Genomic DNA, 25,993 nt, shown 5'->3' with positions numbered 1-25,993 from the left:
AGATCTGTTTAGAACCCCTGATATTATTTCACCCAAGCCCCTCAATGGGACTCCCAAAACATTGTAAAAAAAAAAAATTTTTCTTCGTTTTTTACCGTTTTTTAATTTATATAACAAAAAGAAAAAAGAACTACTAACACCAGTGGCGGAACTACCAAGCACTTGCAACTGGGCCCTGGCATTCCGCCATCGTAGGGGGGCCCCGGCCGGGGGTCCCTTTACTGTTTCTTGCACCAGGGTCCTGAAGGTTCTAGTTATGCCTCTGACTTTCTTTAAACAGTCAACTGAGACACTGTTAGAATGCAATTATCTCTAACATTGTCCATTTTATTGCAAACACAGGCAAATCCTCCACTGAAAATGACAGAAATATCACAGGTTTTCCAAAACTTTTTAGCAATGAGCATCTTTCAGATCCCTCATAGCCCTCTTTGCAACTTAACCGATCTAGAAAGACGTGACAAACACTTTGGAAAATATCTGGGTGGCTACATCTGCCTGTCAAGATACAATTATTTAATCTCAAAATTGGGTTGCATGTGAACATAAAAGACGACAAAGATCATGGCCACTGATACAATCAACGCTTTTATACTTAATGGAAAAGAACATATAGCAAAAGACTCCAGCTTGCCTGGACCAAAACACATTAAGCAGCCAGAAAAAAAATAGCAAAATGGCTATGAAGCACTAGATACAATCTTCCAGTACTTGGCTATAGCTCTACTTACACCATAGACACCTGAAGAACAAAGTTCAATACTGGTGGTGATCCATCCTAAGCTTTTCTTATAGATCAAGTTAGAAGACTTCAACTTTTGTACTATGGACTCGTTGTTTGAAGAGAGACATCATGCCTTGACAAAGATGCAGGCCAATGCAAAACGGAAAGCGCAGTGATGCAACAAATTAATAAAATAACAACAGCTATAGATGCTTTGCATACCATTCTTTTAGCTGCCTAACAACCATAATGTAGAGCAGGATTTCTAACCAAAAGGTCACAATGAGTCCACAATGATACGACAACACTTTACAACAATGGGCAATCGTTCTTTATTATTATTTCAGTGTTAAAGTCTACACAGGTTCCCATATTAGGCCACATATAACCATCCTGATACTGATAACCATCCTAATAGATACTGATTGTGGCTTGCTGGGTGGCCTCCTTTCCCTTATCACCATCTGAATGATTAAGTGATAAGGTTGTCGAAGCAAAAAAAAAAAAAAATTAAAGCCCACTTTCTTTGCTGCAACACATATGCGTTACATGGGCAGCAAAAGGCTAAATCCCACTCAAAAGTAAAAAGTTCAAGTAACAATTCTAGCAGGGTCTAGGAGCCAAACTTGAGTGTCTGAATTAACCTGAATGCAGAGGTCAACAGTACCATCTGAAGAGTCATGAAAGGCTTACCTTCCCCAGGACAGTTAGACAAGGCTTTGGATCCATTTCAGGTTGTTCCAGCTTCACCACCCCAACCCAGCCATACTCGTATAAATCTTCCTCATCATTGTTGTTGCAAAGTCCCAGTGGGTGCATCTGTAAGAGGTATTAGACAACCAAACATTAAAAAACATTATACATAAACGGCACATTACCATAAGATTCGGATAACAATTAGAAATTCTCAGACACAGCAAGGCAATGCACATCAGGAGCAGGGAGACAAGTTATAAAGACAGATTTACTGTGATTTCACACCTTTATTCATGAATTCCCCTCTCTCCTGCTCAAAGCACTGTGACCATAGAAAACACGCTCCTGACCACTTCATATGTGTGCTTGTGCTTAAAGGAGAAAGCTGTTAAAGATTATGTACAAATTCCTTAGATGGTATTCATTTTTGTATACACGAAACACTCCTTTAAGGTATTAAAAAATGCTGCAAAGTACCTCAAATGGATTTGAATCCAGCGGTCACGTGACCGCAGGCCTCTGTCCCGATGCCTCTTCTGCAAGGTGGGGACGTGGTTACATAAGAGACATCCAGGTATCTGCTGCTGGGTGACAAATAGGGATGTATGAGGAGAATGGAAAATCTGGGCATTTTATTTATTTTTTCCTGTCGAATCCATGCTCATGTGACAGTGCTGCTGTCAATCAGTAGTGCACGGGGGGTGAGATGTGTCAGCCTGTGATGGCACAAGCGGACTATGGAACTACAGACTTGCTGCATGCTAGGTCTGATCACAAGATGAAAAGGATGAACACTGACCACAATAACAGGGATCTGCTTCCATGCTTGGCGTGGTCAGAAAACTAGAGGTAAAACTATAGTGTCCTAAACCTATTCTCTTAAAGTGATTAAAAAAAAAAAAATTACCTTTTACAAATAACAAACCTATCATACATACCTCCACTGTGCAGCTCGTTTTGCACAGAGTGGTCCCGAACCTGTTCTTCTGGGGTTCCCCGGCGGCTCCTCCACACATCTGATAACCCCCTTGGAGAAGCGCTTCCCAGAGGGGGTTACCTTGCGGGTGCGCTCCTGAGTCCAGCATTCAGCGTCCATAGAGGCCGAATGCAGGACTCGGCCCCACCCCCTGGCGCTCACGTCACTGCATTTGATTGACAGCAGCGGGAGCCAATGGCTGCGCTGCTATCAATCTATCCAAGCAAGAGCTGAGAACCCTGGGCAGAGAGACATTGCATCCCCGTGGGTCAAGTTCGAGGGTTCAGGTAAGTAAAAACGAGGGGGCTGGGGGGCCGGTCACTGACAGGTGTTTTTTCACCTTAATGCATAGGATGCATTAGGGTGAAAAAAAAACACAAAGGTTTACAACTCCTTTAAGTGAAGGAAACATTAGGATTATGGAGGGTCAAAGAAACGTATCCCTAAAATTCATAATTAGGGTTCACACATACACTTTTAATTTTTTTAAAGGTGTGTGTGTAGGTGTATACACACACACACACACACACACACACACACACACACACACACACACACACACACACACACACTATTGCCAAAAGTATTGGGACACCGGCCTTTACACACATAAACTTTAATGGCATTCCAGTCTTAGTCTGTAGGGTTCAATGTTCAGTTGGCCCACCCTTTGCAGCTATAACAGCTTCAACTCTTCTGAGAAGGCTGTCCACAAGGTTTAGGAGTGTGTCTATGGGAATGTTTGACCATTCTTCCAGGAGCGCATTTGTGAGGTCAGGCACTGATGTTAGACGAGAAGTCCTGGCTTGTTGTCTCCACTCCAATTCATTCCAAATGTGTTCCATTGGGTTGAGGTCAGTCAAGTTCCTCCACCCCAAACTCGCTCATCCATGTCTTTATGGACCTTGTTTGTGCACTGGTGTGTGCAGTCATGTTGGAACAGGAAGGGGCCATCCCCAAAATGTTCCCACAAAGTAGGGGGCATGAAATTGCAGGGCTTGACAAATTTGCTTTAAATCTAGGAGCCAGCTAAAAAAGTTAGGAGACAGTTTTTGTTAGCATAGCGTGGTTTGTCAGCACCCGGGGCAAGGCAAGTAAATTGTGCCCCCTAACCCTAACTTGCTTGAGTGGCCAGCCAATAACTCTGATGTAAGGGTTATAGGCAGGCTAGAAAGAATGATAATAAAAACCTGTTATATGGGGAAGGTCCTTCTTGCCGACTGCCCCCCTCCAAGTTCTACATCCCCCCCGGAGTGCCAGTATAATTTGTCTCGAATGGAAGAACAGACTCTCATTGGTCAGTGCTATCACATGACCACACAAACAAATGGCCAAGAGCCCAGGAGCCCTTGCAAAGATGATGCTTCTACAGAGATGCACACTGGCGACCGTGGGTGGTGCGACACACACTAGAATTCACATTTTAAAATATACATTTGCATAATACTAGTGTCTGTAGAGCTCTTGTGGTCATCATTCATTACCAGAAGACAGACTGTCAACGGTGTATGTGGAATTATTTGACAAGCTTCCTGGAGGACCGATGGCGCTACGTCAAGTAATGTACCGGGGTGAACATTTCCTACGACCATGACGTTCTGTGTATGGGGGACAAATTGTTGGCATGTACTAAACAGCAGATATATAATCTGGGTACCTGAACCTCTCCAAGGGGGATGACTGTTTGGGAAAAATTATAGACAATCATACGTACAAAGGTTTACTTTGTACGTAAACTAAGCATGCTTTATAGTTACCATAAACACTATGGTAAAATATTAAATCACCTAATACAGGAAAAATACAAATCATTCTATACATATATTAAAGCTAATCTGCAAGCAAACCGCTAAATATACAAGTGAATTTTGCAACTGCACAAATCCTCATCTTTCAAAGAATTTCAAAGTCCAGCAACTAGTTATTCACAGACACCTGCTAGTAGAAACCCAGGTGGGTGATGGTACTTTCTCTGCAGATTTCAGAATTAAATGGCGTCGCCTCCCCGCCTACAGCCTGCTGATTGGGCAACAAAGAAGCAGTAACACACTGTCCTCCAAATCTTCCTCTCCCAGTAATGCCTCGTACATACTATAAGAAAACCGGGCAAATATTTTCGTCCGAAGTTTCATACAATTTTTGTGTGTACACAATTTTTCGGATAAAAATCCCCAAAGGGACAAACTCCAAAATGTTTCTCGTATGGGATCAGAATGAACGATTTTTGTTTAACGTGTACCGTTTTCATACAATTTTCATACAAGAACATTCAGAAAAGAATGAATGCGCGTGATCAGAAACAAACACGAAAATTATCGTACAGCAAAGGCTCTTTTTTTTTTTAACCAATTTTCCTTCATCAGTTCCGATTTGCTGCGAAAATGATGACGAATATTTGTCTGATTTTCTTCTAGTGTGTACACCACTTAAAGCTACTTTTAAAGAGAGATCTATAAATCTACAGCTGGCCACAGATGACTCCTCCGACTGACAGATTTACACTATCACAACGGACAGAAGTGGACGCACACAAGCAGTGGTTTGCATATCCCGGAGACCTGCTCCACTTTCTTAGAAGGGAGATGTTCAAAGAAAAGATCATCTCCCCATGCTGTGTGGGTGCAGATTTCTTACTATGAGCTCCAGATAAAGGGAGGACTTGCCTCTTCAGTAATATTTGGGGGGGATGTGTACGATTGGAAAAATGGGAGAGGACTGCCTGTCTTAAAGGGGCCTAAAGGTTTCTTTGAAATGTGTGAGCCTTTAATCCGATTAACTTATTAAAGACAAAACAAAGAAGGGGGGGAAAAAGGGGGTTTTGTGTATGCGGAGGGAGGCGGGGGGGGGGTGCACAGGGTGAGGAGCAGAAACAGAGGCAAATTATTGTCCTCAAATCTTTCTCATGGGTCACAAATTCTTATGACAAGTTCCACTTTCATTCCAAATCTCCTTTATGCTCCATTGATCAGCCCAGGCAGCTCGGATATTGATCCAAACATTTTCACATCAGTACCCCAATACAAGTGCCACGCAAACTTCAAAATTGTAACTGTGTGTGGATTACATAGCTTTACACATGGAATTTTTATTTTGTTTTTGTTTTTTAAGTAGCTGCGGTTTTAACAAATGCATCTTAAGAACATGGAATTCATCTAAAAATGGTTTGGCCAGGCATTACGTCACAAACGCCTTGTTTGTGTTTTGGTTTTGTCCAAGCCTCACTTATCTACTGTTCCACCAGTTGGATTCCAAAAACTGATCAGGTGCAGGAAATGACCAATCCTCATAAGAAAACTGGTTAGTTATCGTAAGGGGAATTTAACCCCCAATCCCCCCCCATGCATGTGATCATATTAGGAATTCCATAGAAGGAGAGATTTGTAGAAGATTTGACAAAACCGACCAAGATTCAAACCTTTTATAGGCAGGCTTCTTGTCTCTTGCCTACCACTTTCCTTCATCGTAGTTCAAGCATGAAGGATCAGCATCACTTGTGGGCACTTCCAAGGCTGGTACAGATGCAAATGTAGCCTACTCCTATACCCACTCCTCCAGGCACCCACACATGAAGGAATTTTAAAGTTTGCCTAACTTCTCCTAAGAGCCAGCCTACTACTTGCTTTGGAGTTGAGGGCCCTTAAGAGAAGGAATGAGGCAGGATGCTATGATGCTTTTGGGAAGCTATGTATAGCAACCAGCCATGATCTGCCTGCATTGTATACAGAAGCACAGCACTAGTGATGACATTGCTGGGTCTAAAATAAGGTGTGAAATTAAAATCTTAAGGCTTTATTTCATTAGCATGTTTAAGAGGTAGAAAGGAGCAACCATAGAAGGCAAACAGATTAAGCCCATTATGACTACTCAGCACATTTGTGCTGTGACAAAAGGGTGGGCTTTAATGTCCACATCACGAGGAAGTCCTTGCCTAGGCAAATGTCATACATCCCAGGAGTCTACAGGGGGAAGGAGGGGCTTTCTCAGCTAAGCACACCCTCCTGCCTGCATGCCTGAGCTAAGGGCAGGTGGATTCCAGCTGCCAGATTAAATGCTACAAATAATCATCTACCCTTACTCAAGATGGCCATAAATGATAGCAGGTGTTTTTCAAAGTGATTTCTCCACAAAATAAAACATAGAGACATTAATTGATTAGATAGATAGATAGATAGATAGATAGATAGATAGATAGATAGATAGATAGATAGATAGATAGATAGATAGATCAAAATTTATCCAGATACTCTTTATATTAAAAATGAATTCAATTGAATTTTTGGTTTGTGGTGCTCAGATGAAGTGTAGTTCAACTTTAACAAATAAGTAAACTATTTCCGATGTCACAGGTGAGCCGCGGGCATCTACGCATTTACTGAACAGCACATAATTCTTCAAATATTTCACACCAACTTAAAGTCCATATCACTGGTTCTAGAACTCAAATATTTAGGTTAGATCCCCCCTGTCAAAATATCACACATCTGTAGAAAACTGCTGCTGCCATCTTTTCACATCCGACAAATACATCCTCAGCAAACAGAAAATGATCCTTGCAGGAAATTAGCATCTTAAAATATTACAAGACAAGAACTACTCAAGTATAATGTATAAGCACAAACGTCGATTAAAATAAAAAAGGAAAAAAACTTGTTAAACTATTAAAATTGATAACTAATAAAAATAAAATGATATTTAAAAAAAAAAAAGGCTGGAATTTATACTTTGCTGGGCACATCCCATTTGTTACCACTTGAGTCTGACAACTGACCAATAAGGCACCAGGCTGTATTTTTTTTTAGCAGAGACCCTAGAGACTAAAGTGGCAGTTGTTGCAATATTTTATATCACGCTATTTGCGCAGTGGTCTTTTCGGGAAAAAATGCATTTAAAAAAAAAAAAAAAAAAAAGAATAAAAAGTAAAATGTTAGCCCAATTTTTGTGTAATGTGATAGATGTTACGCCGCGAGAATCGTGATCCTTATTCTAAGCAAAAAAAAAAAAAAATTGTGATTTTCTTTTTAGCCAGAATCGTGCAACTCTATGCTACAGGTTTCTTTTAACTATCACCATGTAACACATCAACTTGCCTTCCAATGGCAGAGAATCTACAATCCAGTACAGCACGTGTCAAACACAAGGTCGGGGGGCAGAATCTAGCCCGCCAGGTCATTTCATGTGGCCCTCACGCCTCTTCTGCACCTACGGCACCCCCCTCATCTTTGCCCAAACCTTCTGACAGCAGTTGGCAACAGAGAGGACAGAACTCCTCCTACAGATCCTGCGCCTGTGTGTGCAGCCGCAGCACTTTTCCTCTCTGTCTCCCTTGGTCTCAGTGTTCAGCAGACTCTGGCAGCTGACTCTAGCCCTCATCTGCTTCTCCTCCAGACCCTGCACTTTCTGCTTTCTGGAAGCAGAACAAGGTAAGAGGGGTGCACTGTGATAAAAGAGAGGGTGGGGGACTTGACTTCTGATGGTGAGGTGCTGTGGACATCTAGTCTTACGGATACAACTGGCCCTTTGAGGGCAACCAAAATTCCGATGTGGACCACGATGAAATTGCAGTACAGGATCTGATACCCACACATCCCACTAACAGCATGTTGCTGAGCAGAACTGGGGAAACTCCTATTGAAGTTCTGGGTGCTAAGCTTTTTCTTCTCCTCTTAGCTATGATGTTCAGGAGGAGGTCCATAAACAGTAAAGTTTGTTTTTCTAGAATTACATAGGAGTTCTAGTATGCGGTTAGTTTAATTATAAACAGTACTTAGTAAAATTCTTCTCAGCTGTCTGTATAAGATTTCTACATCAGGATTTCTAAATAGGAGTCATTTTACACTGGAATATTGTTATTCCTGGTTGGGTCAACGGCATTCTTTAAAGCAGTTGCCCTTTTATGCTAGTACCCAAGTATGAGAATGTCATACCAGGATCACATAACAATCAACATAAGGAGGAAGATATATGAACGTGCAATGTTTGAGGACTTTCACTGCAGCCAGTGCTGACACAACCATATATGAAATGATGCAGGTGGAACGGGCATAGAGGATGCAGAAATGTGACTTTGCTCAAGACTCGGGTTAGTGTCAGACTTCTGCAATGACATCACTGCTTCAAAAGCAGCTGCAAAGAGAGTCTCACTCTGCAGCTGCTGGCATAGGACAGGCTTTTCTAACCACTTGAAGACCACCCTTTTCTAGCACTTTCTGTTTACAAGTTTAAAACAGTATTTTTTTTGCTAGAAGATTACTTATAACCCCCACACATTATAGATATATTTTTTTAGCAGAGACCCTAGGGAATAAAATGTCAATTTTTTTCACATCGGATTTGTGAAATGGTTTTTCCAAAAGCTTTTTTTTTTCTTTTTTTTTTGTAAAAAGCACACATTAATGAATAATAAAAAAAAAACAAACCAAAAAACCAAACACACACACAAACTATAAACCCCAATTTTTTTACAAAATATGAAACATATTACGCAGAGTAAATAGATGCCCAACATGTCAGTCTTTAAAATTGTGCACGCATGTGGAATGGCAACAAACTACGATACTTAAAAATTTTCATAGGCGATGCTTTAAACACCTATACGGGTTGCCTGTTTAGAGTTAGAGATCGTCTAGAATTATTGCTCTCACTCTATCATTTGTGGCGATACCTCACATGTGTGGTGCGAACACAGTTTATATATGCGTGCGCGACTTAGGTATGCGTTGGCTTCTGTGCACGAGCACGTTGGGACGGGGGCACTTAGTTATTTTTTTCCAATTTTTTTTTTAAACTGTCCCTTTTATTTATTTTTTAATCACTTTTATTCCTATTACAAGGAATGTAAACATCCCTTGTAATAGCAATAAGGATGACAGGTCCTCTTTATGGAGAGATCTGGGGTCAAAAAGACCCCAAACCTCTCCTTTACCTCTAAAAGCAAAAGATCAAAAAAAAAAAAAAAAAATTCGATCATTTTTTTTTTTATTGTTTACTTAACATTAATAAATCACCGGGACCAGATGGCTTGCATCCGAGGGTACTTAGGGAACTCAGTCAGGTGATTGCCAGACCGTTGTTCCTAATTTTTACAGACAGTCTATTGACTGGAATGGTACCAGCTGATTGGAGAAAAGCCAATGTAGCACCAATATTTAAAAAGGGCCCAAAAAACATCCCTGGGAATTACAGACCAGTTAGCCTAACATCAATAGTATGTAAACTATTGGAGGGGATGATATGGGACTATATACAAGATTTTAGTAATAAGAACGATATCATTAGCAGTAATCAGCATGGATTCATGAAGAATCGTTCTTGCCAAACCAATCTATTAACCTTCTATGAGGAGGTGAGTTGCCATCTAGATAAAGGAAGGCCCGTAGATGTGGTGTATCTGGATTGTGCAAAAGCATTTGACACAGTTCCCCATAAACGTTTACTGTACAAAATAAGGTCCGTTGGCATGGACCATAGGGTGAGTACATGGATTGAAACCTGGCTACAAGGGCGAGTTCAGAGGGTGGTGATAAATGGGGAGTACTCAGAATGGTCAGGGGTGGGTAGTTGGGTTCCCCAGGGTTCTGTGCTGGGACCAATCCTATTTAATTTGTTTATAAACGACCTGGAGGATGGGGTAAACAGTTCAATCTCTGTATTTGCAGACGATACTAAGCTAAGCAGGGCAATAACTTCTCCGCAGGATGTCAAAACCTTGCAAAAAGACCTGAACAAATTAATGGGGTGGGCGACTACATGGCAAATGAGGTTCAATGTAGAAAAATGTAAAATAATGCATTTGGGTGGCAAAAATATGAATGCAATCTACTCACTGGGGGAAGAACCTCTGGGGGAATCTAGGATGGAAAAGGACCTGGGGGTCCTAGTAGATGATAGGCTCAGCAATGGCATGCAAAGCCAAGCTGCTGCTAACAAAGCAAACAGAATATTGGCATGCATTAAAAGGGGGATCAACTCCAGAGATAAAACGATAATTCTCCCACTCTACAAGACTCTGGTCCGGCCGCACCTGGAGTATGCTGTCCAGTTCTGGGCACCAGTCCTCAGGAGGGATGTACTGGAAATGGAGCGAGTACAAAGAAGGGCAACAAAGCTAATAAAGGGTCTGGAAGATCTTAGTTATGAGGAAAGGTTGCGAGCACTGAACTTATTCTCTCTGGAAAAGAGACGCTTGAGAGGGGATATGATCTCAATTTACAAATACCGGACTGGTGACCCCACAATAGGGATAAAACTTTTTCACAGAAGAGGGTTTAATAAGACTCATGGCCACTCATTACAATTAGAAGAAAAGAGGTTTAACCTGAAACTACATAGAGGGTTCTTTACTGTAAGAGCGGCAAGGATGTGGAATTCCCTTCCACAGGCGGTGGTCTCAGCGGGGAGCATTGATAGCTTCAAGAAACTATTAGATAATCACCTGAATGACCGCAACATACAGGGATATGTAATGTAATACTGACACATAATCATACACATAGGTTGGACTTGATGGACTTGTGTCTTTTTTCAACCTCACCTACTATGTAACTATGTAACTTCTGCCCTAGATCGGAAGTGACATCATGACGTCACTCAGGTCCTCCAAGGCCATAGAGGTGTTCAGAGCCCATCTGGTTCCTGGTAGCCTCTGTGACCAGCCAGCCTCACTGTCAGATTGTTTCTCGGGCACGCCGGTGAAAATGGAAAGCCCGAGAAACACCGTCCCCCTCCTACCACTTCTGAAAGCGAGTCATCGGCTAATAAGCCACTCAGACCGCTTTCATAGTTAAAAAAAAAAAATAGGGTTATGGCTGATAACTTATTGGTATATACGTATTGCAGTCGACAATTGGCTATTCACGCAGTGGCTGTTTCCACAATGTGTTTACTTTCTAAAACGTTTTCCTATGATGCATCTGGATTGTATGTAGCTGATGAAATCTGAAGGTTCAAGGAGGCTTTAAACAGAGCTATTTTTTTTTACGTCAGCAAATCGAATAAAGACCAGCAATAAAATAAGTTATAAGGAAACATTTATTTTTTTTTTTATGAATAAATGTGAAATCTCCTAAAATTAAATAACACAAAGTAATGCTGGCCATACACTATGCAAAAATCTGGCCGAAATTCGGTCATTTAGACAGTTTGTTTTTTGGCCAGTTAATGGGCATAAAATCAATAATTGTTGGGACGTTTTTGAGCCAAAGGACAAGTTTGGAAATTTTCTGATGAATGAAACGATAAATTGAAAGGTTAATGTGTTTCCCGTCCGAACTGTCTGCACTAGGTATATGTAAAAAAAACGAACAAAAATAATTCATTTATGTCCACTGAACAATTTATCGGTCATTACATGATGGCACTATCGTTTGCTCTCACGGCCGAATGTTCGTTTTTTTAAAAATAGGTTCAGCAGATTTTTCATATAGTGTATGGTCAGCATAAATCAGACAAAGAAATGGTAATGCCAAGTAACCCAACTCTACTGGTTTGTCAACCTTATCAGTCTCTTATGGAATTGCCAACACTAGTCCTTTATGTGGCATCCTCCAGTAGCCAAGGACAGGTACAGTAATTGCCATTATAACCATTACCATACTTGAAGTTGAGCAAAACGGTGAGCTGTTCTCAGTATATTAGCTTGTCTGCTGCCAGAGCTGCCCTTATAGCCCTGGTTCACATTGATGCTACTTTGAAACTGCGCTATTTCACTTGAAGTAGCACGATTTCAAAGTAACAAGGTCAGCGTGATTCGCGGTGCTACTTGATAGACATCTGTGTGGCTTCATGCACAGATGTCTATTGAAGTCGCACCTGAAATCGGGAAAAGTAGTGCAGGAACTACTTTTGCAAATAGGTGCGACGCTGCAAAATTGGTGTCGCACCAATTGGAACAGTGCCATTGCCTCCAATAGGCTGCGACTTGTCATGCGATTTGATCTCTCAAATTGCATGACAAATCGCTCCAATGTGAACCTAGGCTTAGACACCATTCACACTTGCAGGGCTTGCAAACTGTGGCATTCCTGCAGAATACAAGTGTGAATGTTGAATCATTAATGGCACCCAAATGCGGCATGCAAAAACGTGCGTTCAAAATATGCAGGAAGCTGAAAAAGGGTCAGGAGCTTGTTCTGTCATGTGTAGGGCAACCACTGAAATAAATAGGTTGCCTAGATGTCACGCACAAAGAAATGTGCAAATTTTTTTTTTTTTTTTTTAAATCAAGGTTTGAGGTCATGGTACACAAGTGTGAATGCAGATGTAGTATCGGGAAAAACATTTCCTTTTTGCCACAACAAGTAGGTCTGAGCCACACTGTCTGTATCAATAGATACAGACAAGGCGGCTTGGGAATGAGCCAACATTACTGTCCCCACCATAGGAAGCAGCTTCCCATGAGGGTACTAGCCAAGAGGAGCCAGGAGCACCGGCAAGGGACCCCAAAAGAAGGAGCCAGGAGCACCGGCAAGGGACCTCAAAAAGAAGGTCAGGGCTGCTCTGTGCAAAACCATTACACAGAGCAGCCAAGTATAACAGTTTGTTATTTTAATGCAAAAAGAAAAAAAATGAAGCTTTAAAATTATTTTAAATTACAGATGCCTGTTTTGCACAAGACATAATCTTAAATCCTCTATACAAAAAATAAAGGAAAAATAGCCTAAAAAAAGAAGAAAAATGAATGCAGCCACAACATTTAGGGACTGGTAAGCTGCAATATATAAAAAAAAAAATGTTTGTTTTTAGGTTTAATACCGCTTTAAAGTGATTGTAAAGTCCCTTTTTTTTTCAATAAAAATAACAAACATGTTAATACTTACCTGCTCTGTTAAAGCGGATTTGCAAAGAGCAGCCTGTATCCTCCTCTTCTCAGGTCCCTCTTTGGCTCTCATGGCCCCTCCCTCCCTCTGAGTGCCCCCACAGCAAGCAGCCTGCTATGGGGGCACCTGAGCCGAGTCGCAGCTCCCTGTGTCCATTTAGACACAGAACTGCGGTTCTGCCCCGCCCCCTCTCTTTCCTGATTGGCTAACTGTCTTTGAGAGGAGTGGGTGCCAATGGTGCCGCTGCTGTGTCTCAGCCAATGAGGAGGTGAGTCTTGGACGGCCAAGGCTGCCGTGGACATCGCTGGATAGAGATGGGGCTCAGGTAAGTATTAGGGAGGCCTGCTACACACAGGAGGCTTTTTATCTTCATGCATAGAATGCAAGAAGATAAAAAACCTTCTGCCTTTACAACTCCTTTAAGGCTAGCTGCTAACAAGCAAACTTCTAAGACTAAGGATGAGCTCCGGCGTGTTCGCGCAGCCCACATGCAGAGCCCGCCAGGAAGTTGGCACTGTGCTTCGCTAATCACAGGCAGTGAGACATTTCCCAATCTCTGCAGCTAGCTGCGCATCGGGAAATGTCTCACTGCCTGTGATTAGCGCTGTGGCGACTTCCTGGCGGGCTCTGCACGTGGGCTGTGCGAACACGCCTGAGCTCATCCTTATCTAAGACTCCATGCACATAGGATGTTCAAAAAAGCCTTTCTGGAGGTTGGTTTGCGTTAAAAACGCACTGTTTCATCGTCTTTGGGGTGTTTCTTTAAATGACACCAGCTTACATTCAGCTCTGCAATGTAAAAAAAAAAAACGCTTATAAAAGCAAATTTTCTGTGGTCAGAAGAACTGCTCTTGAACGTGATTTTAGGGTGTTCAGACAATATCCCATAAAATTCCCTGCTGTTGAACTTCAAAAAAACATCCAAGTGTGCATAGACATATAGCATAACACGAGGGAAGTTTAAGGGCTGTTAAAAAAAAAAAAAAAAAAAAATGCAAAAACTCCCAAAAACGTGAGTTTATCAGCTTTAGTGTGTGAGACCTAAGGCAGATCTGAGTCTGACATGTGACATTTTTTTCTGCATGTACAGCAATAGGCTGCATAAAGTGTGCTTCATCATCCAAAGGTGTGCCCAAGGATCACCAGATTACCCACAGACTTATGTAGTACACCAATTACCTGGATGAAACACTGATGCACTGTGCCAGTCTTGAGGTTATTTTCAAATATGGCTGACAAATATCTTAAAAAGGGACCCTGTGGCTACAGGCTAAAAACAGCAAAAAAGATATAGCTATAAAACTTAGTGTCACCATTCTTGCCTTTCACTTGACCCTCCTCTTTTTACAGGTATGCCTTTTTACTCTTTTGAACCTGCAGTTAGAGAGCGACATGAAGCAATCATTTCAATACTATCCTCCCACAAAAACGCATGTAAAATGCACACGATACGTTAGAGCAGGTTTTCACATTGGCTTTGCATGTCCATTATTTTGCTGGAGTGAGGAGCCCTGGATTAAGGAGTGGTTAGAACACGCAGTTGTCAGCTCCACTGTTTTGAATGGCATAATACCAAAACAAAAGAAATGAATGGAATGAGGTGCTGCCAGCTGCAGCTAACAAGTGTCACTCCGGGGCACAGCGAGTAGAAGGAAAAGCTGTTGGGAGTGACGGTGACAGTAGAATGGTAACGACATCAAATAACAACTTACAGCTGAGTAGTAACAGCATGAAGAATGGGCTTTAAACACCACAGCAAAGACTATTGTGTGTGCACTGAAATCTGCCATCTTTCTTGCCACCATAAACACAGCCCTTTTCAAACATTAGGCACAGACAAAGGTACCATTCCGATGGGTAGACATGACTGCTTCATTAACATGGACCTTTCAGGAACGCATAAAACACCAGCAGTATCACCAACATTTCAAATGACGAATGTGGACCGTCTTCTGTTCTGGGGACCCTGGCCTTGTATCACTCCATGTTGATTTCCAGTAAGCATGCCAGTCTAAATGGTAACATAGCCCAAACTTTCTAGTTATGTGACAGTTGGGGGAGATTCACTAAAACTGGAGGGTGCAAAATCTGGTGCAGCTCTGTATAGAAACCAATCAGCTTCCAAGTTTCATTGCCAAAGTTTAAAGTGGTTGTAAACCCTGGTTTAAAAAAAAAAAAAAAAACCCTGCAAGATAAAGGCATAATGAGCTAGTATGCATAACATACTAGCTTATTATGAATAACTTACCCAAGAACGAAGGCCCCGCAGCCGTCCTCGTCTCTTCCTCCAGCCGGCGACATCTCTCCCGGGGGTTATGCGCGCGGGAGCCGCCGGTAACGGCGCACAGACTGAAGCAACGGCACATACTTGCCATTGCTTCAGTTTGCCCCAGTGCGTATGTGCCTATGTCATTGCCACATGCAGGGGACAGGGGATATCTCCTAAACCGTGCAGGTTGCTACAAGCAAGCCTCATTATAGGCTTACCTGTAGCATAAAGTTGTTGTAAAGGGTTTACAACCACTTTAAGGCCTCATTTACACTGCTATGGCGAAACTGATGTTTAGGAGCAGTTGGGCATTTTTTCCTCTCCGCAGCCACTGTTGGTCTATGCAGTACTGAATGTGGCCAGAGGTGCAGGGGCGCCGGTGATGCTCAGAGACACTCGGGAGCGGGGTGTTTCCGAGTGTCTGAGCGTCTCGGAGTTCTCCACGTAGCACTGGGAGCCACCAGCTCCCCCGGACCTCCGACTGAATATGGAAATGCACACACCGGGGGCTTGAATACTGCTCGACTTGCGAGACAACACTCGCAAATCGAGTCAGGATTTTAAAAAAAAAATAGCTTGTTTTGTGAAACGTTTGTAAACCGCGTTACTCGCAATCCAAGGTTCCACTGTATTGGCCAAGGAAATCCAGCTATGCCAAGCAATTCATGCTCTGTCCACATCTGCAGAAGGAACAAAGAGTCCAAAGGCATGCAATTGCTTTCTAATCTGATTGTCACCATCTAGACAGGGCAACAAATCAAGGAGGCTAAGTTCAGACTGCTGTGATCTGATTCAGATTGATGTTCAGTGTGATTATGTAGTGCAACTTGGGTGTGGTTTGCATATTCCATGGAGCCAAAGTCGCTCTGGAATTGCACTAAAGCAGTACTGGAACCTTTTTCAAAATCGCACTGTGCCAAATTACAATGATGTGATTGGGCACCATTGTAAAAAATGCGATTTCTGACTTTTTGGCCTGCACCACAAATACATACCAACCTCAGCTGCTACTCTGGATACCATCTTTACTTTGTCTCATAACCCCTTGAAGTATATACATCCTGTGTATTCAACTGTTAATTAGGAGTTGTACTCTTTCTAATCTCCCATGGAGCACATTGTTACATCTAGGGATGCACTGATACCATTTTTAAATTTATTTTATTTAAAGTGAGTACAAGTATCGATACTTTTCCTCAAGTACTCACCCATACCAATTACCAATACCTATTTTTGGTGCGGTGTGATTTGAGCCCATACAAAATGATTGGGCTCAAATTGCACTGCAAAGAAGCGCATGCGATTTGAACAAGAATGCGGTGTGATTGCTGTCTGAATCACATGCGTTTTCCCCCCACTGCTCCTGTGTGAACCTAGGCTTGTCATAGTGACTTCAGCCTGAGTTCACACAGGAGAAGTGTGGGAAACCGCATGTAATTCAGACAGGAATCGCACCGCATTCCCGTTTAAATCACGTGTGATCCTTTGCAGTGCGATTTGAGCCCATGAATTTTGCATGGGCACAAATCGCACTGCCCAAAAAAGGTATCAGTTTTGGGCATCTGAGCATTTGCACCAGTACAAGTACTGGTGCAAATGCTTAGTATCGGCAACGAATAAACCCTAGTTACATTGGTACCCCACCTCTGATGCTGCTAGAGGATTACAGTCTACAAAAGGCTTATTTGAATCCCGGAAAAGAAAACAATGTGATTTCCATTGTCTTGCAATTCTGTGCGACTCAAGTTGTATCTGAAATCACACTATTGCGAACAAAACCTTACATGAAAAAGCTTTAGTTTTCACGTTTTTTGTTTTAAACGAGTGATCAGGTTTTGCTTTTGCCATTTTATAGGGAACATCTAGAAAATGTTAATGTGCATACGCAATACCCTGATAAATGTTCATTTTACCTAGAATTCTTCCAGAAAATATCAAGGCACATCTTGACATTTGACCATGCACTCCCATTTTCTGCCCTTAGAGCTATTGTATATCTGCAGTGTGAGATTACCTAAGGCACTGCTTATACAATCTGGAGTGAGATTTGGTGATGCCTGTCCTTACTCTTCTTCTTGCTGGAGAGGAAGCTATACCTAAAGACCCGCTGTGCAAGGATCTACCTGCTTCTGTGAAGCATATGTCTGCTTTTTTTTCCTGCTGCTTTTAATTATTACTTTACCGGTGTTCAGTGGGCAGCTCAATGAATAAGTAGCACAGCTTTGCTCCTCTACCAAGATGGCCGCCTCCACACAGAGAAAGAGGATCAGTTGCAGGGATCTTACAGGCAATACTGGTGGCTAGTCCTTTGCTGCTTACCTTTTTTTAGGCACATTTTCCACAGTATAGGCTTTTTTTATGTGTGTAAAATATGGAAAGAGCCATGAAAACTAGAATTTGGTTATTTCATAAAACTGACCCAATATTTCATTGATAATGAAATATTTTGCCTGGAAATAAATGCAGCAGCAAAATTAGGTGAAAATGTCACCACATGTTTTTTTTAAAGGTCAACACAACATAAGGTAACTTTAATGGACAAGCAAGCGTGATTATCAACAAAACTGGCAACGAGTACAATGCGTCATACAAAAACAGCCGATACCTGAAATAAGCAATTTAAGTGGTCTCCAGAGAGGAAGTCATTTTCATCTTCGCTTTACATATGGTTACTGCACAGATAACCTACTCCAAGCTCTGTGGTAGCTCTCATTCATAAATTGTGTAAACAAATTCCTAAATTAAAGGAGTAATAATACATTATATATATATATATATATATATATATATATATATATATATATATATATATATATATATATATATATATATATATACACACATACACACACACACATACACACACACACCCTTTTGTTAATGCCTTCAGTCCACCCCCCACCCCCCTTTCCCCTCACTTTTTTTTTATCGCAGCAAACAAAAAATAAAATGCTTGATTTTTGTGTTTTTACAAAATAGACACATCTCAGAATAAAATTTGTAGTTTACTCTATTTTTTTTTTAATTAATTCCTTCAGTTGCCTATCCAATTGGTTTTTGTAATGCAGAATTAAAGAGCTGGAAAGTACACTTTGGCATCCCCACCTTGGGTGCCAGAAGACCACTGAACATGATTCCCAGGAACATTTTTTCATCCCACTGTAGTATAAGCAGGCGCAGCCTACATGAGGGTGGCAACTCTGCTCTGAAATTCAGAAGCAGTGCAGCATCAATGCCACACCATCACAAAAAGTTGTGCTAAGTGGCTTCAGGCATTTCTTTGACCTTGAAGGGAGGCCAAGAGGAAATTTTAATGCCTAGTACACATCAGTTTTTTTTTTTTTTTTTTTATTCAACCCAGCGGCTGAATGAAAAAAAAAAATGGGGCGCTTGGGAGGAGTCACTCACTGTACTATCTGATGTTAGTACAGCTATCTGCCCCACTGAGTGTTCTGACAGGGGGACTGCCCCCCCTCCGCCAGAACACACCAGTCAGCGCTCACAGCCATTGGCTGCCAGCACTGATCAGATGCCAGTTTACCAGCATGTGGGTTCAGCCGTCTTTTGTCAGACAGGCTGGAGTACACACAGGCTGAACGTCGACCAGTTTCTGTTGAACCGACCGATACCAGCTGATATTCAAACCCATGCGTACCAGGCTTAGGTGCCTATGCACATAAACAATGTGTGCTGCAGCACACATTGTTTAACAGGAGGCCATTGTTCTACTTTAATGCCCACCTTATCTTCCCTGTTGAGTTCTAACAAAACAACATTTTTGTGGTGAAGTTGATAGCACAGTTAGAGCGCCACTTTAATACAGCCTAGAAACGTACAAATCTGGTATGAAAGAAGCCAGTTATGTTATGCTAAATGTGTAACCAAGACCATCTACCTGCCAACTCAGAGAGGGGGCAACCCTACCACTTGATGACTGATCAAGAGCTGATAGACAGGTTTACCCAACAAGAAAGGAGGTTCACATGGACAGATATACATTGAAGGTGCTCTTGGGTGCACGTTCCTGGTGGTACGCTCCCGATCATTTATCTTTTTTTTGCATATACCATTTTCACTTAAATACAGTTTCTAAAGAGGAGGAAAAACCAAAGCTTTGAAGAACAGAGAGATCAAAACAACATAAAAAAAAACAAAGAAAAAATGGCTTTCCTTACAAAAAGGAAAGCAAGTGCATTGAGTATTTCCTGGCTGTGGCACTGCTGAAGGATAGAGCAGACAGCAGCATTACAGATCTACGGGAAACACAAAGATACTTTGAAATTAAATAGGAAGATGAAAGAGCAGGTGACATTGACCTGCCACACATTTAACAATTCTTTCCAGCATCCATTTATTCCTGAGACTCCTGACTACGTGATTAGAAGTAAAGGATGGTTTAGAACTAAACACAAAGCACCAATACTCTAAACACACTGATTTATAGACGATCTAATTTTTGCTAATGACCTAATACACAAGTTTTTTTTTTGTTTTTTGTTTTTTTAATTAAAAGCAGCATTAAACCAAAAAGCAAACATTAACCACTTCAATACTGGGCACTTATACACCTTCCAGCTCAGACCAATTTTCAGCTTTCAGCACTGTCGCACTTTGAATGACAATTGCGCTGTCATACAACACTGTACGCAAACTAAATTTTTATCATTTTGTTCCCACAAATAGAGATTTCTTTTGGTGGTATTTGGTCACCTCTGGGATTTTTATTTCCTGCTAAACAAATTAAAAAAAAAAAAAGACTGAAAATTTTGAAAAAAAAAAAAGTTTATTTTTTGTTTTAGTTACAAAACTTTGTAAATAAGTACGTTTTCTTCTTCACTGATGGGGCTGCACTGATGGGCATGGATGGGCAGTGATAGGTGGCACTGATTTACTGTAATGTATGGTACTGATGGATGCCAATCAGTGCCAAACAATAATTCCTGATAATCAGTGATGCCCATTGTGGGCACTGATTGGCATCCATTGTGGGCACTCATTGGTATCCCTGGTGGTCTAGGGTGGCATACCTGGTGGTGGGCATCCCTGGTGGTCCAGTGTGGGCATCCTCGGGGGGCTGAGCTGATAATCGATCAGCACAGACCCCCCCCCCCCCGGCAGGGGAGCAGCCGATCGGAGCTCCAGCCAGGGACCCGAGAAGAGGAGGATCTGGGCTGCCCTGTGCAAAACCACTGCACAGAGCAGGTAAGTATAACATGTTTGTTATTTTAATAGAAAAAAAAAAGACTTTACAATCACTTTAAGCTTCAATTTGTTAGTGTATCTAAATCTGCTACTACATCTAACCCTCCCCTCCCCACAGACTGACAATGCTGCGGTCCAAAGGTGCTCCCTGCTCCTTCATCCAGACTAAAGGCACTATAATAGAGGCAGTGTATTACTGGCCATATTGTGGGAAAAAAAAGCCTTAAAAAAAACAAAACAAAACAAATGCATCCATTACATCTAATGATTGGCACGCTGTAATATATTACATTAGTTAAGAATAAGCCTGTACCTTTTATAATTAAAAATTAGCTCTAGTTAACTATTCCTAGACACAGCTTCTGAAGGTCTGCCTGAAATAAGCCCTCTCCGAAAATGCTGCCAACAGCTTGCTGCAGGCAGGAGGAGCACTTTCTTACACTCCCTTCCTGGGGAGTCCTAATATCCACTACACCCCCCCCCCCCCGCTAATCCTCCTCTCCCTCCGTTCTCCACTCACCTCCCGCTATATTGCTCCCACACTGCTTACCAAATGTAACATCTGCTCCAGTCCCACAGCTCTGCTGATCCTCTGCCACTCAGTCTGGTTCCCGCTCACCTTCTGCTATAGAGTTCCCATGTTGCACACCACGTGTGCTGTCTGCTGTTTGCTCCACTCCAGTCTGGACCTCGCTCACTTTTCTGCTGCCCCATGCTGCACACCAGATGTGACGTCTGCACCAGACACTTTCAGAATATACATTATACACATGAACCAGAAGTGACTGCGGATGACTTCTTTCCAGTTCGCTTGTTGGTTTCCCAGTGCATCCTGGGATATCTCATACGTTCAATACCTCCAAAACAAAGCTAATGCTGAATGAAAGCCCCTCAAAAGCTTCAGGTGCTGCAAAAGTTAGCTTATCATAGACTTCTATGGAGGCTTTGGAGATCTTTTGAAGCACAAGGAAAGCATCATGGGGAAAATAGTTTGAAGCAAAGCAAAACACAACATGTGAACAGAACTGCAAGGTAACCATTTTATTTAGTGACCGATGCTTTTATTGGCGTTCAGAGTGCTTAAAAAAAAACGTGCCCAATGCCACATTTTGAAACAAGTGTAAACAAGCCCTAAAAGGTGAATACTGTACAGTTCCCCCTCCCCCTGCGGTCCTTGCTGAACTTACCTCTGAGGATGCCGTTCTGTCAGTGTCCATGCAGCCGATGCAGGGATTTGAAATCCCTGCGCAGACCAGCGTGATTTCAATTGGTCAGTGCCATCATAGTAAATCTCTCTGGTCTGTCCCAGAAGTGCTGAACAGGGAAGAACAGGGATTTCTCATTCCCAGACCACTAAACCCAATGTGTGCGTGTTAGTTCACCTTTACATTTTTTCTGTAAAGGTGAACTTGCACTTTAAATGCCTGAAGATGTACTGATCACGCTCTCAGGGCTGATACCAATCACAGAGCACCGCCATACAGCCTGGTACCGAAAGAGTTACGTTAACAGCTGCTTGATATACACCAAAGAGAGCCATTAAATTGCCCTGAGGTCTGCCAAGTCACAGTGGGGAAAGGAGAAGCCTTGTATTGCAGTCTGATCTCTTCCTTGTCCTACATCACTTCACATAAATGTAGAATATGAAACCTCTCCAGACTCCTATCTGGACCATACCACACCCTTAAAGGACTACAGCGGCACAGTGGATATCTCAGCAGGCACCTGCAGAACACCACTAAAGCCGGGTACACACTATTCATTTTTTTTTCGTTCAACCTAGCTGGATGAACGAAAAGAAAAACTGACAGCTCCGGTCGGTGCCACTGTATTAACCATGTGAGGTTAGTTCAGTGATCTCCCCCACTGAATGTTCTGGCAGGGGGACTCCGATCAGTGCTCTCCGCCTTTGGTGGAAAGCACTGATCCAGAGTCGGTCGCTGGTTTTCCAGCATGCACGTCCGATATACACACGGCCCGTTTTTTGTTTTTTTTTTAAACTGACTGTTGTCTCCCGACATTCAGCCTGTGTGTACGGGGTTTAAAAAACAAGTATGGGAATCAGGGTTATTGCAGATTTAGACTTACCTAAGGTGGATGCTGAATCCGTCCCCCGGCACCTCTACACTGAAAACCAAGCGATCGAACACCGCCAAATCGCTTAGAGGCTGAGTTGGGTGTCGGCCCAGAGATCTATGCGGGTCCCGACTCCGTGGTCATGATGCAGCCGAGCCTGGATCGACTGATGTCAGCAGAGAGTGGACTTCAGCCCGTTTTCTGCTGAAAATGGGTCACAGGAGTGCAGAACGAACTGCACTCCTTTATTCCACAGAAGAAGTACAGCCAAACAATCTTTGGTAGTACTTCTCCTTTAAAACCTTGACTATAAGGCTGGGAGATTATTGCCAAAGGGATCGTGCTATTAAAACTGTCCATAATCAAAACAGAACTTCAGCCAAAAATTTATAAAAATGAATAACCCAATAAAAGATAAAAGAACAATATAGAGTGGCACAGTGGAAGGGTCGCTGGTTCGAATGCCAACCATGACACTACCTGCCTGGAGTTTGCATGTTCTCCCTGTGCCTGTGTGGGTTTCCTCTGGGTACTCCGGTTTCCTCCCGCACTCCAAAGACATGCTGGATTTAATTGGATCCTGTCTAAATTGTCCCTAGTATGTATGAATGTGAGTTAGGGACCTTAGATTGTAACCTCCTTGAGGGTTAGGGACTGATGTGAATGTACAATGTATATGTAAAGCGCTGCGCAAATTGACAGCGCTATAGAAGTAACTAAAATAAAAATACATTTAGAAAAAATATCCATCTTCAATATAGATCTCCTCTGCAGTGCATCTTTGTGCCACTTGATGTCCTTAGACTGATGGCGAGACAAAAACAAAAGGGTGCAGAGGCCTAGTGCTTTATCTAATGACCACTTTATTAAAATAGGAGAGTGCCAATATACTAACAAATTGCCATGGGCAAAAAAGCGTAGAATACACAAGTCTCAAATGCAGAAAGGTCAGGATATGGGCATGATTCACCAAGAGCCAGACTGCACTCAGATGTACATTCTGATGAATTCAAAGGATAAGCCCCCTTCCACAGAGTTATAGTTCATCTGCTCACCGTTCAATTTTTTAAAAATGTTTTAAATTCTTTTTATTGGGTTTCAAGTTTAGATACAAAAAAGGGGCCTGTCCGGCATACCCAGGATTGGTCCACATACATCACAATAAAACAGACAGTATAAAAAATAAAATCTTAACAGTAGTGCCACTATTAGCACTAAAACAAGACTATATGCTACAGTAACTTCCGAGATGGTTAGAATAGAATATTGTAGGTATCCGCTAGTGATGGAAGTCACAATTATTAGACATATGGATTGGACGCGGGTTCAACTAAATATACATGTACACCTGGACGTTTGTAAGGTAATCTACCAATCAGGAGATTCAGGGTCAGTATTAGTAGACCTCTACCCAAATGTCCCAAGCTTGTGGAATTTTTTAGGGCACCCTCTCGCTAAATAGGTGGCCTTGTACAGTGGTAAATTGACATTCAATAATTTTTTCCACAAGGTAAGGGTTGGGGCAGATGAGGATTTCCATTGGAGAAGAAGAATTTTCCTTGCGTATAATAGTAATCCTATGAGCATCCTGGAAGCCCCTAAGATGAGCCAGGATGTCCACCAAACCCAGCAAACAGACTTCTACTGTCCGGGGCACATGAATAGTGGTCACAGAGCATATGACCAAGACCACTGCTTCCCAGAAAATTAGAATATTTGGGCATTGCCAAAATATGTGAATAGTCTGCTGCACACCGCCAACACTCAGTAGGAATATTCTGTGTAAAGGTGCAGGCGTGAGGTAGATCCTATGTAGGAGTTTGTACTGAATCAACCTGTCCCTTGCGGAAGCCAGCTGTAGAAAGGCGCATTCCCATATTTCTTCCCAATCTTCATCATCCAAGCTAGGGACGTCCAGCGTCGGCTCACTGTTAAATTTGCTGGGATCTGAACCACATGACCACCAAAGTTTACATAAATTTTGCTGCTATCTTAGACATAAGATATGAGGTCATGGGGAAGACGATGGCAATACTTTTATCATACACAACAATAAGGTCAATAGTTACTGTATTTTAATCATAGATTATTTCATTTTTAGATGTGCCTTCAATTATGTGTGTACGTTTCTCGCTTACAGCTCAAGGGATCAACCCTGTTGATGCAATAGCCCAGCCCCCCTAAGAGGAGTTTGCCTTGGGCTGCTCATGTGGTTCTGTACACCATCCATGTACAGAGCGCCCCCACACCCCCCAATGCTTGTGTGATTGGCTTACTCAATTTCCTAGAAGTCTGCACGAAGCTACAAGTCAGATTTTGGGCATTCCCTGAAACAAAAAAAATAAATTTTTTGGCTGTTTGAATACATAGTTGTGGATAGAATATTCTATGATTTATACAGTAACTATGGCCCAATGGTTTGGCCCAGCCCTGTCCTTAGGCTTTCCAACTCCCGGTACCCACCAGTAATGAGACTGCATCAGATGACACTGCTTTCTGGAACACACTCACAGCAGCAATGCAATTTAAGCTATAAATATTTTTATATGCTTGTAAAATGAAACATTACGTGATAATTAGACATTCATTGCTGAAGTTAGCATTGTAGGTTACAGGTTCTGACAAAGCTGCCAACATGTTTACCAGGACATTCGCTACTGAAACAGTTGGAAATTGCCATCCCCAAGGAGCACCCAAATAACCAAAAACACATATTTACTGAACCATTTACTAAATACCTTCAACACTACCAAAAATATAATTGCATTGTGTATATTATAATATACAGGTGCAGCTCATAAAATTAGAAAATCATCAAAACGTTAATTTCAGTAATTCAATTCAAAAAGTGAACGTCCTATATTTTGTATAGATGCGTTACACAGAGTGATATATTTCAAGCATTTCTTTCTTTCTTTTAAATTTTGATGATTTTGGCTTACAGGTAGGGAAAACCCAAGATTCAGTATCTCAGAAAATCTGAATATTACAGAAGACCAGTTATAAAAAAAATCTTTTTTTTTTTTTAACGAAAAGTATGTACTCAATACTTGGTCAGGCTCCTTTTGCACAAATTACTGGATCAATTGCGTGTGGGCATGGAGGCGATCAGCCTGTGGCACTGCTGAGGTGTTATGGAAGCCCAGCTTTCTTTGATAGCGGCCTTCAGCTCATCTGCATTGTTGGGTCTGGTGTCTCATCTTCCTCTTGACTATACAGTCAGTGCTGATTTGGGA

The 25,993-nt window shown here is 41.9% G+C and overlaps 1 protein-coding gene across 1 annotated transcript in view; it reads right to left on the bottom strand.

Moving 5' to 3' along the window:
* The window catches only part of ZNRF3 (zinc and ring finger 3), a 209,258-nt gene that overhangs the window by 76,531 nt on the left and 106,734 nt on the right, over positions 1-25,993 (bottom strand). Inside the window, exon 2 of the mRNA XM_073625440.1 lies at positions 1,418-1,543. Coding sequence (XP_073481541.1) covers positions 1,418-1,543 — 126 coding nt within the window. The remainder of the gene's footprint in view (positions 1-1,417; positions 1,544-25,993) is intronic.

This window comes from Aquarana catesbeiana, linkage group LG01, assembly GCF_042186555.1.
Source record: "Aquarana catesbeiana isolate 2022-GZ linkage group LG01, ASM4218655v1, whole genome shotgun sequence".
NCBI lineage: Eukaryota > Metazoa > Chordata > Amphibia > Anura > Ranidae > Aquarana > Aquarana catesbeiana.
This window is presented reverse-complemented; position numbering and strand designations above follow the sequence as displayed.